Here is a 17,267-nt window from a genome sequence, read left to right as displayed (position 1 = left end):
ATACTTGCAAAATATTTAAATTCCATTTTATGAACTGCTTATTTTAGTTGTATGAATTGCAAGACATGATTGTTGAATTATTAAATGTGCTTGAACTACAATAAATGTCAATATAATGTCTTATTCATCTAGGTTGTGAAATGTTAGTTGTTTATTTTCTTTGCCTTCTCTAGGCATCTGACTCGTACCCACGTGTTAGATGGTACACGGGCCGTCTACCAAATAGGCAATCAATGCAAACAAAATTCAATCAGGATTTGCGACATACCCGTAAAATTTAGATTTTTCCTTCCTTTTTTTTTTTTTTAACTTCAGCAGGATAGAAGGTCCTTTCATCTAGTAAAGTATCACTGGCTTTAAAATTAATCCCTTGAGATGCCATTTTTGGTCACATCCATTATTTCATTTATTCATTAAATACTTGCGGCGTGACAGAGGGAGCTTAAGTCCCTTGCACCAAATCCCATGGTTGATTAGTGGCAGAACCAGGATTTGAACCTGTATTCACTTGCCTCTCAAAACCAAGCTCTCAACCACCAGTCTCTGTTCCCACCTTTATGTACCTGGTTCTGTGTTTGGCCCTGGCGCTGCAACCAGGGGCAAGAGCAGTGAGGTCGACGTGGCCCTTGCTTCACTCACGTTCTGGTGGGGAAGGCAGACATGGAACCAGTAACTGTGGTGTAATGACCCCCGGAGGGGACAGAGCAGAGACAAGGGGAGATGGGCTGAACCAGATTTTAGCAGGACTTGTCTGCAGGTCACGTAAAGGATTTGGAATCAATCGTAAGGATGGCGATGTCACTAAAGGGTTTAAGCTGTAGAGTGACTTGATCGATTACACCTGTGGAAACCCACAAGACCACTGGCGCTGCAGCATGGAGGGGAGTGCACTGAGGAGGGCTTTGTGGTGAGGGGACATGAGTTAGGAGGCCATTGCTGCTCCCCAGGCCAGAGTGGATGGTGTAGATGGAGCGGGACTGGGGCTTCCAGAGGTGCCTGGGAGGTGGAAGCCACCAGACTTTGACCAAGTGGAGGGAGAGGGCCGACGAAGAGGCAAGTGGCACCTGCACCCCTGGGAATAGTTGAAGGTGGCTCGTGCCCACTGAGCCCCCTTGCTCAGCAAAGAGGTAAAGCTGTGTATATTTCTAGTGTCACAGTGACAGAACCGCACCAGCATTTGCTGCCTCTCAGTGTTCCCCTGACCGTGCCTGCTGCCTCGGCTTTGCTGACTGAGACCTCGTGAGAAACTTGGCTGGCGTCAGGGACCTTGTATATGATGGGGTGAGACTCTGAGTGCGATTAAAATGGGGTGATCTGAAGCAAAGAGGGAGTGTCCCTTATCACACCAGACCCATGGACGCCCCACACTTACCCTCTGTGCCTTAAGGATTCTAACTGGGATTGTTATCTGTGACTCACTGGGGTGACCTGAACACAGCACTAGATGCTGATTGTTTCCTGCAAGTCTGGCAGGTGTGCAGTAGCCCCTCCCATGGCCCCCGCTGTGGCGCGTGGGGAACTTTGCATCCCACACTTCAGAGGTGTGGGTGCAGCCTGTGGGAACATCGCTGGCTGCTCCCTGCAGCTGACGGCAGGCACCTTCCCCCTCCCGTCCCATCCCCAGTTCCCTTCTCTAAGTGTCAGAATTGCAGGGAGGTAAGGCAGTGGAGGGGGCAGTAGCACCCCCATCCGTCCCTAATTGAGGACCCTCGCCCTCCTCTGGAAACCTCAAGGATTCTGGGAAACGAAAAGACGCCTCTTTTTCCCCAAAAAGCCTGGGCTGGACTCAGGTGGTCCCAAGCCCTCACACTTGTCTTGGCTTTTTTGTGTCAGTGCCACTAGATGGCATGACAGCATCATTTTATTTCCATTTCACTGGACCCTGAATAAACCAGGCAGTTCCTTAATTCACTTTTCTTAAAAAGAAAACAATTGATTGAAATATCTTCAACTTATCTGATTATTGGAGAACATTTGGAAAACACAGAAAACCACAAAGGAAAAATATTTAGAATGTAAATTTTACATTAGTAAAGTGCTTGGACTTAAAAAAATAATGACTTAGAAGAAATAAGTACTGTCTCCTCTGATCCGCATCCGTGGATCTAACCAACTGTGGATCAGAAATATTGGGAGTGGAAATTCCAGAAAGTTCCAAAAAGCAAAACTTGAATTTGCTGAGTGCCAGCCACTATTTACGTAGTATTTACATTGTTTTAGGGATTATAAGTAATCTAGAGATAATTTAAGGTATAAGGGAGGATGTGCATAGGTTATATGCAAATACTACTCCATTTGAAATACGGGACTTGAGCATCCGAGGATTCTGGTATCCTCAGGGGTCCTGGAACCAATCTCCTCGGATACGAAGGGCCAACTGTGTGTGCGCGGTCTATGTTCATTATGAGCCATAGTTGATGAACAAGGCGCCCTGTCATCTGCGAACTTGAAGAGGGATCCCTCTTGATGTAAAGGTAACCCTAGATCCTAGACAGGGTTACCGGTCATGCAAGTCAACGACGTGGTCCCTGCCCTGGATACAAACTCAAGTTCTTAGTGAATATCTAGGTACGGGTATAGAAAATAGCTAATAACAGGTAGTAACTGATTGCAGAATTGTAGAGTATTGGAAGCTGTGGGAGGCTGGGAGAGGAAGGATGAGGGTGGGCCTGGAGGAGTTGGGACCTGTCAGAGAAAAGGCAGTGGGGTTATCAGGGGACTAGAAGAGCCTGCCTGCCGGGGCCAGAGCCACGGTGGGAATGATGGCCAGGCCCCACGGCACAGGTCTGGGAAAGTGGGTAGAGCCCATGGACGGGCTGAGTTTGACCCTGGCGGCACCACTGAGAGCCACTGCACATATAAGACCAAGCCCTGCCCAGTAGCCTGGAAGATGTCCCCCTTCCAGGAACACTTCAGCTGTGAAATCAGAGGCTCCTTTCTGAGTTCTGCTCAAGGTCACTGTTAAAGGAAATAAAAGACAGATTGCACGCGCTCTCAAATTTCCCCAGGGCCTTGGTGGAGCCTTGGGTGTCCCTGCTGAGGGAGGTATCTATCCTTCCAGTTCCGCGTGAAGAGGGCAGGAGAAAAGGCTTGTTTTCAAAGCTTGATAAGCTCCCTACTTTCGAAGCACTGGCTCAGATCCCATGAGCTTTCTCCTGTGTATCCTCTTTGTGTTCTGACCTTTGTCCTCCTTGGAGTGTGTTTCGTAAATGCCACTTGGTTGTAATTCTTCTTTCTCCTGGGCTGCAACTTGAGCTGCTCCACCAATTGTGTTATAGGTAAACATGTCCCTATTTAAAAAAAAAAAAAGTGTTATTTGTGTAATTATAAGAAAGATCCAGGTGGCCTGCCTGTTCATTTGGAGGCAGGTAGGGGAAGTGTTTCAGAAGAAGCAATGCTTTGGAATTGGAGAAAAGAACAAAGAAAGCAGACCTTAACTCATCCCAAGGACTATGTCCCTAATTAAGCAAAAGCCATTCAGTCACACTCGTTTGATTGAAAGAGGCTGGGTCTGAGGCCCCTAGAAAGAAAAAGAACATTAAAACATACCCAGGCAGTTTACTTTTCCATAAAGGAAGCCTTCAGATTCAGACTCCAGAATACTGGATGCCTGTCTCCCAACTTTCTATATAAAGAGTAATAAAGAATTAATGCTATATTTGAAGTAGTCATGATACCACTTAAAATGACAGCAGTGCTGGTATGGAGTTGGACAGCCCAGGTTCAGATCCTGGCCCTGAGTCCCACTCTTTAGTTGAACAACTAGAGCAGGTGTTTTGACCTTTTTGAGCCTCAGTTCCCTCATTGTGTGACAGGGATATGAATTCCTATCCACTGGGTTGTTTGTGAGAATTAAATTACCTGATAAGGGAGAAATCATAGAATCATAATTTCAAACCGGAAGACTCCTTGAAAGGTGATTTATCCAGTTCCCCTTCTGTGTAACGATCAAAGAAAGTGAAGGCCAGAGAGGCAAAGTCCTCTATCCATGGTCACCCAACAGGACCAAGACCCAGGTCTAATTTGGGGTCCATTGCTCCCCCGCCCCTTACGTCAAGTACCACCCACAAGTGCAGTGGCATCTAGCTATTCAACCATATTAATCCACCAGCGGGGTGTTTTTTTTCTTCCACCCAAGTGGGTCAGCAAATTTAATTCTTCATTGAAAGTGCTCCCTTTCTGCTTCACTTCAGCTGAGAGATGGTATACAGACAGCATTTCAACAGGGCTAGCGATGGGGTTTCTGATAAAGAGGGCCACGTGCCCATTTCAGGAGCAGCAAGCCACACCTCTGAACCATGGTCATAGGCTCTAAATCTTTGAAGCCATGACTTCTACGTGTATAGAATACCTCTAGTTATTTTAGATTATTGCTTTTCTAGAGGGGAAAAAATAAGCTCTAAAGTTAACAGAAAAAGTGAGAAAGGGAGGTAAATGTCAGGTTTCCATAGTGATAGAACTTTTAAAACACCGTTAGTGTAGAATTAAGTCCAGTAATAGAAGAGTATTATGAAAAGAAGCCCCGTTGCTTCTCAAGGGAGCTCCTAATCACAAATAAGAAATGTGCATTATGGCCTTGCCTATTCAAACCCCAAGCTTGCTGGTGCTCAGGGCTTTCTGTCTGGCCTGCATCTGGTAGGGTGAGTTTGTATACTGCTCAGCTGAAAGTGAACAAGATGGATGAAGTGGTTGTGTAAGAATCAAGACTGAAGTGTGTGAGCTGTTCTCAGTTCTGAAGTTTGCAGCCACAGTACAGACACCATTGTGTCTCCCACTTCATTCTAGGTTATTTAAAGAGAACTCAGTCCTTTATTTCCCCTGAATGGTGTTTTTCTTTGAGTCATTTGTCAATTTTTATTGCCAGAGGTCTCTGTTCTTTTTTTAAGGGGGAGGTTGGAAACATGGAGGCGGATAATTCTTCTCCTAAGCCTATTTTAAACTGACTTTGTTTCCCAGTGTAAGTGGGAAATTTACTTTTGCAAATTGAGTTTCAGAGAAGAATGCACGGAGCCAGTTTTTTCTCCTTCACAAACCTGAGGATGGCAAGTGATTAGGGGGTTTCCCAGGAGTGCAGGTGTTATAACTCCCCTTCATCGGCTTCCACGTTTCACTGACTGGGACCTTGAACCAGGAAATGGAGAAAAGCGTTGCTTAATAATTTGGTTTTTATGCATCCACCTCTTCCTGATTGCATTTGGAGGGGCGGAGTGGGGAAGTGTGGTAACTCCTGAGTCATTCGCTTTATCCAAGACCCTTGAAAAATGTTTATATACTTCATTTGAAAATTAAGCTATTTGGTATGCCTCTATGGTCTTCTATTTTATTCTTATATTACTACCTTGAGGACCTTTAAAAGGAAAAAAATAACCTGATGAATTTGAACTCTCTGATTCAGCACGAACTCACTTCGTATTTTTGTTCACTCACGTAGAACTTTACATATTTTGCACCTCCTACGTGTGCTGTTTCGCCACCTTTTGTAGATTTGGCACTTCGGTGGGTTGCCCACATCTGCGTGCTCATCACTTTAAATAGCTGTGTAGTATTTTATTCTCCTGATACTCTGTCCCCTGCTTAGCCATTTCCCCATTGTTTCCAGTTTTTCACTCTCAGAGATGGTGCTACTGGCTGCATCTTTGTGGAAATGTGGGGTTTTTTTCCATGGGACCCCAAGTTCCTAGAAAGTCGCTTTTTCTCTAGGGAGCTGTCCTGGAGTGGGGAGGATGCAGCCATGTGGAGCCTGGGTATTTCTGCCGGTCAGCAGAGAAGGGGGAGGCCAGTGTGACTTTCCCAGCCCCAGTGTGAATGGTCCTATGGAAAACTCCAGCGTGCGGTTCACTGCTGATTCAGTCACGGGCCTTCAGGGCCGGACGGACTGTGCCAATCTCCTGCCCCTGCTGTGCTCCGAGCATGTTGAGTTTTTATTATTTCAGAGAAGAAGGAAACTCGCTGCCGGTCATCGCAGGGCGAAGCCTAGTTCTGATGCAGAGGGGGTTGCTTTCAGATGGAGACATGAGGTACCACCTTCACTCTCTCCCTTCCTCTCGGTCTTGTTCTTTGCCTTGGTATGTCAGCACTGCTGGGAATGCCCTCTACTGAAATCCTGAAACCATGAATGAATCATCCCAAAAATATTTAGACAAAGCAGCTATGAAAACCAGAGCCCTAGTTCCGAATGAAGCAGCCCTGGGGAAATGTGTGCCTGGTGGTGTGTTTACTTTCATGCTGATGAATGTCTGCAAACAGACAGAGCTACTGGGAATCCTATTCACGGAGACACTTTAGAAAATAAATAGCGGGTTTGCAGTGCTTATATTCCCTTCCAAATATAGAAAGGTGTAATTCACGTTTCGAGCAGCCTGGGCGATCTGTAAGAAGATAAAACCTGTATTTATTCACTCTGGTGATGGGGAAAATTATACTTGTACCAAGAGTGGATTGTAAAAATTTTTTGTGCACTTTCTGAGGCTTTTCACTTCTTTGTATAGTAGGTACAGTATTTTTATCCTATAATGTTTTCTGGTATGTGTTACTGTAGACTCTTCAAGGAAGTCTTTCTACATAAATAACTATCAGAGCTTGGTGGTAACTCTTTGCCTCTTGATTTTGCTGAAATGACTGCGAAATCTGAGGTTCCAAATAATGGCTGTCGACCTGAGAAGTTAGGATAATCTAGGTCCTTCCTGATAATCAATGCTGGTATTATCTGTGTTCCTAGCAGAGATTTGAGCTTACCAAAATACATCTGGGAAATGAAGACAGTGGTCCTTGCACATATGAGCGAGGAAATACAACACCAGCAAACATGAAGGATGGTTAGGAAGCGCCGTAGTCAGCCAACCTGCTTGTGTAAATTAACTGCTCATTGTCTTTGATGCACACTTGAATGCACTTCCTACGTCAGTCTTTCTACCAGGCTTTTGTAGTTGTTGTGACCTTGCTTGTCCAGCCCTAACCAAGCACAGTGATTTCGTGGCCAGATTTGTTGTTTTAAAATCTGCAGCCAATTGTATGTAACACATGAGCTTTTAAGAGGACTTGGACTTTTTACTTCACTGGTCTGGTTTATCACAGCCTCGCACTTAACAGCAGGTTCCAAAACCAGAATCCTGTGTTTCTCCTCAGTGTCGTAATCTTGGCCAATGTGTTCAGAATGTAAAAAGGTCAAGTTAAAGACTAAGTTTATCAGCACAAAATTAGCAAAGGGAGGGAACAGAACGGGGCCTGGTGAGGGTACAATGGGAAGTGATAGAATCTGGCGTTAAAAATACCCTGGCCAGCCTTTATTTGTTACATCTTTCCATACCTCTCATTTGTACTTTGCAGAACAAGTGGGGGTAATGATTATTAACATACTTTGTAAAGCATAAAACCCTTTTAAAAAATATTAATGAAACAACAAGGTCCTACTGTATAGCACAGGGAACTGTATTCGATATCCTTTGATGAAACCATAATGGAAAAGAATATGAAAAAGAATGTATATATGTGTGTGTGTGTGTGTGTGTGTGTGTGTGTGTGTAACTGAATCACTTTGCTGTACAGCAGAAATTAACACAGTATTGTAAATCAACTATACTTCAATAAAATAAATTTTAAAAATATATCAGTGATACTTGTTCCTGGTGACTTAGGGACTATCTTAAGTGGTTCCTCCACCATTTGTACCGTTTGTCAGAATCAGGAGAAAGGCTGGTTTCCATTGATCTGGACTTGAACAAAGTGCGGGTGCCCACTTGTTGGGGTCTGTGTAACGGCAGTGCCCACGTGTGCTAGCATCTTCTGCAGAAAAGGCCAAATGAACCCAGGATGACAAGAACAGCCACTTTTAGAGAATCTTGTCTTTGGGGGAGGATCGCCAGCTGAAGAAGTTTCTAACCTGGATCCTTGAAAGCTTCTTATCACCCTGTTCATTCCCACCCTGGTGCCCACCCCTGGAGACCCCGTGGTGCTGAGCTGTGGACCAGGCCACTGCCATCTCTCTGCAGTTGGCTGCTTAATGAGCGCCATCTCTTTGGAGCCCTTGAGGGCCTTGCTTCTGTCCAACAGCAGTTGTTCATCTGATGATCTGCTTGGCTCTGACCATTGATCTCCAAACAAACAGTAACTCTTTATGAGCTGCTAGCACTTCGGTCACAGAGCTCACCTCCCCCGGCTGTGCTGATAGTGAGTTACAGGGCCACCAAGGCTGTGCTGGGGACTCACCCAAACATTGTGCAAACAAGGGAGAATAAGGATGGCATTGCTTGCAAAGTGGCATTTCCTGGAAGCCTTTTGGTTGTGCAGTTAGTTTCGGTTTAATGTTCAGCTCAGCTGTCACCTCGGGGAGACCTTGCAGGTTTCGTGGAGAGCCATAAATCCCACACATGACCCTAAATAGAACCACGCTGCTGCCCAGGGCCGCCTTCCACAGGCCGTGCTCCCCAGGGCCGCCTTCCACAGGCCGTGCTCCCCGAGGCATATCTCATTTGACTTTCTAGCCAAGAGCCAAGGGGCCCAAAGGCTGCAGCCATGTGGAGAGTGATGTTTGATAGGGTGGGATGAGCTGGTACTCTCTACCCTGCCCGGGAGGAAGAGGGACTAGCCCACAGGGACCTCTGCTTCCATGGGCTATGGAAGTAGCGAAGGGGCTTGAAACAGGAGTGGACACTGCAGTGAAAGGTGAGGGCCAAGCGGGCCCAGGCTAGTGCTGAGGCCCTCAGGCTTCAGAGGATATGAGCGTCTCCAGGAAAATACCCAGGCCTGGCTCTGATCCCCTGGGTCTAGGGCAAGGCCTGGGAATCTGAATTTTAACAGAGAAACCCTGGAATAAGGGACTTGGTGTCAGACCTCAGAATAAACCTGGACACTACCCCTGCCTGGCTTTGTGATCTTGGACAAGCTAATGTAATCTTTTTCCATGAGATATGGAGTTAATGTCTCACAGAGTTGTTGTAAAGATTACATGAGATAATATATGTAAAGCAGTAAGTGTTCAAAAAGTAGTACTTATTAGAACTTTATTTATTATTGTTGTTACTATTGACACGTAGAGGAAGAAGGCCAGGGAGAGGGGTAAAAATCACAGTGGAAAACAGAGAAATGGGGTGTCCAGGGACGCCTTTCAACAACTCGCACAAAAAAGTATGAATCCAAAAAGTCCAAAAAGTAATTTTCAAAACAGGTCTTGAAATCCATTTGCAGCAAGTGATTTTTAACTATTAAATAATAATTTTTATTTTAATCTTTTGAGTAGTTAACTTATTCATAGATAGAAAAAGAGATATACAGTCAAAATTCTTTCTCCTTCCTGCCGTCCTGCTCTTGGCTCCAGAACACAGGTAACCACTTTTGATGCTATTTAATAAATAACATGAGTAATAATGATGATGTTTATTTATTCAGTACAACTTGCTACATGCTGCACACTGTTCTAAGTGCTTTGTGAATATTGTTTACCAACTCTGAGGCAGATGCTATAATTTTGTCATTTTTACAAATGAGGAAACTGAAGCCCAGAGAGGTTAATACGTAACTTGCCCACGATCGCTCAGCTATGTGGTGGAGCAGGGTTTCAAACCCAGGCAGTCCCGCCCGGAAATCCGTGGATTTATCCATTATATCATCCTGCAAGGGTCTGTTTATGCAAATACAAGCAAGATACGAATTTTTCCTGACACGTAGCGCACTGGTCTCATTGTTTTGCCCCTTTGTTTTGTTCCACCCTTAACACTGCTTATTGGAAATCATCCCACATCAGGATAGGGAGAGCTTCCTCATTATTTTAACAATAACTGTGTGGTTTAGATTCAAGACCCTGCCTTTTACAGTCCACCCAGGAAGTAGAAGCCGAATTAGATCTTGATACTTGCCCTGCTGGTTATTATGGGAGTGAGTGGCTAACTGAATAAACTTAGGTCTGCCAACTAGATCTTTTCATTGAGGCCTGCTATTAGGGTTCAAAACTGGACATGGGAACCCCAGGGGGAAATAATGGAAGAGAACTTGTCAGTCCAAAAGTGTTTCCAAATAGTATTGGGTGTCACACACAAAAGAAAGACTCAAGCAAAGCGATTGCCCTGTGTTCCTGCGGAATCAGCTACTGGGGCTCCCTAACGTACGCCCCTCTCAGGAATCAGCCCCCTTCCTATATGTGAAGCTGTACTTAATTCATGTCTCTGCAGCACCCTGGCCACAGCAGCTGGCAAAGTGGAAGAGATGGCACTGCTCCCACAAGAGGGAAACTGGGGTGAAAGGGAGATAGATAATCCCCAGGAGAAGGGACCCCAAAGCCTCACAACTAGTAGGTGGTAGACTCTAGTCTCTTGGCCTCTTTTACTTGCGGAATCTATCCATAGGCAATAGACTTTAGTCCGCCTGGTTTCTTCCTGGCTCCTTTCCCCTAGTGACTTCTCGACAATCATTTCTTCCTCTTATTTGTCTCTCGTTACATGCTTTAAGCTCATCATCAGGGTTTGCTTCCCCAGACTTAAGCTACAGATGGAGTTTTCCCAAAGCCAGTGCCTCTTAGGAAGATGAGCGCAATGGGATCAAGTTGCTAATCACTCTCTGATACACAGCTTCGATGTGGGAAGACCTGGGTTTAACAAAAAGCTATTTGAGTTAGAAGGAAAAATTAATATGAACTGACTCAAATCCGGAAAGAAGAAGCAGATATTAAGTTCATTTTGAAAAATGAGAATTCAGTTTAGGGGAAGGATAAGAAAGGGAAATTGTCCTTATCTCCCTTGAGATATTTACTGGGGAATCACATAAGAATCACATTTCATATTCATTTTTAAGGTACTTTTTATAACCATGGAAAGTGTTTTGTTTAAAGTGTGTATATCTTTATATACACACTTTTGTGTTCCTTTTTTTTAAGCAGTTAGTTTTCCAAATTCTATTCTGATAGAAACAGAGTTCTTTTCTTTTTCGTGTAACTTATATCTAAGCCTGTTTTTCTTATAAAAAATGCTCACTGGTGTAGTTTGGCTTATGGCAGCCTAAAAAAATCACAGCTTGTTTATAATTTGGATATCATTGTACAGTTTGTTTTAAAATAATCTGTATTGCAGAAGACAGAAGTGGAATTTTCTCTCATAAAGGGCATAAACTTGACCTCCAGCCCACCAGACATAATGCTCCTCTTGTTAGGGTCTTCGAGTGGGCTTAAATTAGCTAAAGTCCTCTCAGGAGCCAATGAGAAAATGCAGATGAGAATTTTATCAAGATCCCAGCCCATAATAAGCCCTGACAAACGCTAATTGTTGTTATTATTACCTATAAAAAGGGTGTGATTATGCCCCCTCCACCTACCTCAGAGATGTCAGTTGAAGACCGACATCTTTCTGACTTACTTCACTCTGTATGACAGACTCTAGGTCCATCCACCTCACTACAAATAACTCAATATCGTTTCTTTTTATGGCTGAGTAATATTCCATTGTATATATGTGCCACATCTTCTTTATCCATTCATCTGTCGATGGACGCTTAGGTTGCTTCCATGTCCTGGCTATTGTAAATAGAGCTGCAATGAACATTGTGGTACATGACTCTTTTTGAATTATGGTTTTCTCAGGGTATATGCCCAGTAGTGGGATTGCTTGGTGGTATGGTAGTTCTATTTTTAGTTTTTTAAGGAACCTCCATACTGTTCTCCATAGTGGCTGTATCAATTTACATTCCCACCAACAGTGCAAGAGGGTTCCCTTTTCTCCACACCCTCTCCAGCATTTATTGTTTCTAGATTTTTTGATGATGGCCATTCTGACTGGTGTGAGGTGATGCCTCATTGTAGTTTTGATCTGCATTTCTCTAATGAGTAATGATGTTGAGCATTCTTTCATGTGTTTGTTGGCAGTCTGTATATCTTCTTTGGAGAAATGTCTATTTAGGTCTTCTGCCCATATTTGGATTAGGTTGTTTGTTTTGTTGATATTGAGCTGCTTGTAAATTTTGGAGATTATTCCTTTGTCAGTTGCTTCATTTGCAAATATTTTCTCCCATTCTGAGGGTTGTCTTTTGGTCTTGTTTATGGTTTCCTTTGCTGTGCAAAAGCTTTGAAGTTTCATTAGGTCCCATTTGTTTGTTTTTTTTTTTTTTTTTTTTTTTTTTTTTTTTAACATCTTTATTGGGGTATAATTGCTTTACAATGGTGTGTTAGTTTCTGCTTTATAACAAAGTGAATCAGTCATACATAAACATATGTTCCCATATGTCTTCCCCATTTGTTTGTTTTTATTTCCATTTCTCTAGGAGGTGGGTCAAAAAGGATCTTGCTGTGATTCATGTCATAGAATGTTCCACCTATGTTTTGAGAGGGGAGACTTTAGAAGGTAGGAGACCAGACTGAGGGCATTTCTCTTTTAGAAATAAAATGATACGATGGAAGAAATTTGACCCTATAAAAGTAGAGGATAAAGTCATGTTGAGGTTGAAAACAGCAATATGGAATCTGAAGTTTCGACTTAACATAGCTAACCTGTAATCTGGACCAAAGTAGGAGGAGGAAGGGGAAAGACCACATCCTTTCAGAGATTCTGAGAAACTCAGGTAACATTCAGTGAAAACTCAGAGTGAAATACCCTTGGAGCCACACCCATCAGGGAACAAGCTCAGTTTTCACTTTCACTTTACTTCTTCCAACTTTTGATGGAGCTTTGGGAGGATGGTGGACAAATCATTCTAACAGATACTCAAGAGCATAAGGCTGTGGAACGCTGACATGAAGGAGGAGGCCTGGGTGATGGTCCCACCTTGCCAATCACTAGCTGGGTGACCTTGGACAACCCCCTGCCTCTCTGTGGACCCCAGTTTTCATGTCTGCAAAATGAGCAAATAAAACCTGATTCATTCATTCATATGACAGTTTTTAACTTCATTGCCCGACTAAAACCTCTCATACAGTATTTAGTAGAAGTGGCAAGAGTGGACATATTTGACTGGTTCCTCATTGTAGGGCAGGAAGCATTCAGCCTTTCATCATGAAGTATGTCGATGAAAATTCAGTTAACTATCACATCAGGAAGAAAACGGGAATTTTATTGGAGCCAAACCGAGGGTTATAACCCAGGAAGCGTATTCTCAGAAAGCTCTGAGAACTGTTCCACCTGTTAGAAGTCAAAGGCACAGTCATATTCATTTTCGCGATACAGGCTCGTCCATCAAAATGACATACTGATGTTTCACATAAAGTTCACCAAAGTTACATAGTCCAGATAAGCATATACAAAGCCAGCAGCAAGTCACCCACGACCCCCTACGGAACTGGGAAAGAATGCTATTTTAAGAAGTTACATTGCTAGTATCCGAAGAAAGAAGAAATATTGATCTTTACAGTTGAGCGGGCACTCCTGTCTTTGAGGAGTTCTGGTTAACGTGGAGTGCAGAGGTAAACTGCCCGTTAGGGACGGAGGGAGGAGGCCCAAACAAACACAGAGAATTTTATGTTTAATTTTTTCTTGTTCCACCTTAAAATATAAATTTTATTTCATCAAGTATGATATTAGCACTGGGTTTTTCATAGATGCCCTTTGCAGGCTGAGTTAGTTCCACTGTAATCCTAGTTTAGTGAGCATTTTTATCATAGCAGGGTGTTGGATTTTGTCAAATGCTTTTTTGCACCAATTGAGTTGATCATGTGGTTTTTGTCCTTTATTCTGTTCATACAATGGGTTACATTGGTTGATTTTTGGATGTTAAACCAACCTTGTGTTCCTGGGATCAATCACACTTGGTCATGGTGTATCACCCTATTTACAGATTGCTGGCTTGGCTGGCTGAGAGTTCATCAAGGATTTTTGCATCTTTATTTATTAGGGCTATTGGTCTGTAGTTTATAACAAATATTTATTGAGCAACTCATATGCCAGGCGTTGTTCTAGGTGTTGGGGATTCTGCAGTTTTTCAAAAGAGATAAAAAAATCTCTTCTGTCATGGAGCTTACATTCAGACGGTCGACTAGCAGTGCAGCTCCCCACTGACATTTGTCATTGTTTTCCTCTAGCCTGTCAACGGTGCCCCAGATTCCAGCCTCAGTGCCTGTGTGCCTGACTCTTAGAAAACTGGATGGTCAGTTTCTGGAGATCGGAAGGGGCCTACTTTCTTGTTTAAGTTGCTGTTCCTTTTTTCCCCTTTTAATGTAAATGTTAATTAAATTATAACATCTACATAGAGAAGTGCACACACTTCTGTACCCTTTTGTGTATGGGTTCTTTCACTCAGCGTTACGTGTCTAAGATGCATCCATGTGGCTCTGTGTTGTCATGGTTTGTTCACTCTCATTATTGTAGGCATATATTTTATTGTGCTCACTTCACTGTGCATCACAGATAATGTGTTTTTTTTACAAGTTGAAGGCTTGTGACAACCTTGTGTTGTCAGATGATGGTTAGCATTTTTTAGCTATGAAGTATTTTTTGATAAAGATACACCTACATTGTTTTCTTAGACATATTACGCACTTAATAGACTACAGTATGGTTTAAACATAACTTTTATATGCACTGGGAAACCAGAAAGATCATCTGACTTGCTTTATTGGGATGTTTGCTTATTGCAGTGGTCTGGACCGAACCCACTATATCTCTGAGGTCTGCCTGTCTATAGTATTGCATTGCTTGAATATTCCACAATTTATCCATTCTACTGTAAATGGACATTTGGATTATTTCCTGTTTCGGGCTGTTTAAATAGTACTGCTGTGCACATGTGTGGCTCTGTCGTTAGGTAAACGTCTGCTCTCCTTTGAGCTATATACCCAGGAGTGGAATAGCTCTGTCATAGGATATATTTAAGTTCAGTTTCAGTAGGTTCTGCCAGTTTTCCACAGAGGGATGTACAAAGGGGGCTCCCGCAGTAACGTATGATAATTCCAGGTGCCGAACGTGGTCACCAAGACAATGAAGCCATTCTGAGGAATGTATTGGTATTGCATTATGATTTCAGTTTGCATTTCTGTAGCATCTAATGAAATTAAGCAGGAGATCCTGTTTATTTTAAACATGACAGTTAAACAGAACCACCTGTCCACCCCAGCTCCATTTCTTTTTCTCAGACATTGCAGCATTTTCGGGTACCCCTTTGATGCTAGTAGTAAAAACAAGAGGTCATTCCTGTCCAAACATCTTCCACAGCCCCTGACTGGCTTTGTATTTCCCCAGTAAGAAGAAGAAAAATGACTCAGGGAAATCGGCCAAGAACCCCCGGGACCGAGTGCCTACGTATCAGTATAACATGAATTTTGAGAAGGTGGGCAAATGCATCATCATAAACAACAAGAACTTCGACAGAGTGACAGGTGGGTGCTGTGGGCATGGGCTAGCCTCTGCCGTTCCCTTCCAGTTTCTTCAGCTTGCATTCAGACTTGTATCAGATGTTCATCAGGGAGACACTGTGCCCACCTCCTGTGGCAGACAGCCCCTCCGCAGGTGGTACTCGAGTGTCCAGGAAAGAGGGATGCGGGGAAGCTGGGAACTTGCAGTCTGAGAGTCCCATCATGTGCATTAGCGGATGTAATATTTGGACCACGTGTGGGATCTGGCTGAGGATCAAGGCGGGCTGTTTGGGCTGACTGGACCTGAGAGTCGCCGTGACGAGGCTCACCTTTTGTGGGTGGGCTGAGTTACCCTCTCCGTTGAGTTTGCTTCTTATTTCAGTCGCTCATCTAAATCGTGACCTTGGCAGCATTTACGCCGGAGCGCCTGGCCTGATGGTGCCAGCACGTGGCACTCATCGTGGACTCGGTGCTTGATTCCCACAGGAATGGGTGTCCGCAACGGAACAGACAAAGATGCTGAGGCTCTTTTCAAGTGCTTCCGAAGCCTGGGTTTCGACGTGACCGTCTATAATGACTGCTCTTGTGCCAGGATGCAAGATCTGCTGAAAAAAGGTGCATCCTGCCCTTCCTCCTTCAGTCTTCTTCCTTCTCCCCACCTGGTCTGGGGAAGACACCTTCACACGCAGGAGGGAAATGTCTCAGCGTGGGAAGCCCTTCCTTCCTCTGGGTGACTCCATACCTGTCTCTGGGGCACCTATCTCTCTGGAAACTTAGATCTCCCCCTAAAATGTGAAAGCAGCTTACCTCACAGCAAGAGAAATAGGTTCTGTATCTACAGAATGGTCTCAATTTCAAACCGCCAATTCCATGTTCACAAAATTGTTTCTTTAGATCTTTAACACAACCCCTGCGTGTTGGCCAACAATATTATCTTGCCCGTTTCATGAATATAGGGACAGAGCTTTAGAGAGGATAAAGGCCATACTGAAGGCATAGTTAGTAGGGGCAGAACCAAACCTCAAGCCTTGGTCTTCCGATTCCAGAACAATTATGTTTTCTATTACATCACACCATCTAGTGGAAGCCACCTAGGATATTCTCGCATTCAGGGCAAATGATTGAAAGTAATGCCCTCCCAGCTCATTAGATGGTGACCCATGGGCAGAGGGTAGGCACACAATTCCAACCAGTGCTGCTTTTCTCAGCTGTGCAGCTAAACAAGAAAAAGACACCCCCCCCCCATAACACTCTCTCTTAAGTACCGTCTCTTATATTTTTAAAAACTAGTCATCTTTTCCTTATTTCTTCGAACAGGAATCTTAAGAGCCCACCTTCTGTACCCTAGTAGGCCACATGGTAGAGCAGACTGGAAGTCAAGAGTACAAATGTGGGGTCTAGTCCAAGTTCTAGCAGCTGGGCGAGCTAGACGAGGCATCTGTGCCTTCTCGGTGTTTTACTTTCCTGAAATGCAGATCATGATACCATCTCCTCCTGCTTCTTGGGGCCGCAGTCAGCATTAGCTGAGGGAAAGTTTGTGAATGTGATTTGAGAAGGGTAATGGCCTCTACAGATGTAAGGGCTTGTCCCAGTTGTAGTTTCTGTCCTTATGAAAAGGGAGTTATTTCACCCGTGTCCAGGGCATGTCAGGATCACAGAATTCCCATTTACTGTCCTGTCAAAGTAGCAACATGGTGATTTTTCTTGACAGGACAAAGTTCTAGGACTTCTCCGAGATTCCATTTTTTTATCAGTGAAATAAAGATAAACGAGGCCTACTTCAAGCGGCTCTTGTAGGGATTAAATAAGATAACTCCGGCAAAGTACCTAGATCACTGTCTGCCCGCAGTAGGTGCTCAAGAAATTCTTTACTACTTTTTTCTTTTTTTTTTGGCCACACCGCACAGCTTGTGGGATTTTAACTACCCAACCAGGGATCGAACCCGGGCCCTTGGCAGTGAGAGAGTGGAGTCCTAACCACTGGGCCACCAGGGAATTACGAAATTCT

The 17,267-nt window shown here is 43.9% G+C and overlaps 1 protein-coding gene across 1 annotated transcript in view; it reads left to right on the top strand.

Moving 5' to 3' along the window:
* The window catches only part of CASP7 (caspase 7), a 31,139-nt gene that overhangs the window by 8,622 nt on the left and 5,250 nt on the right, over positions 1 to 17,267 (top strand). The window contains exons 3-4 of the mRNA XM_004316596.4: positions 15,147 to 15,283; positions 15,746 to 15,874. Coding sequence (XP_004316644.1) covers positions 15,147 to 15,283; positions 15,746 to 15,874 — 266 coding nt within the window. The remainder of the gene's footprint in view (positions 1 to 15,146; positions 15,284 to 15,745; positions 15,875 to 17,267) is intronic.

Source organism: Tursiops truncatus, chromosome 16 (genome assembly GCF_011762595.2).
Source record: "Tursiops truncatus isolate mTurTru1 chromosome 16, mTurTru1.mat.Y, whole genome shotgun sequence".
Classification (NCBI taxonomy): domain Eukaryota; kingdom Metazoa; phylum Chordata; class Mammalia; order Artiodactyla; family Delphinidae; genus Tursiops; species Tursiops truncatus.
This window is presented reverse-complemented; position numbering and strand designations above follow the sequence as displayed.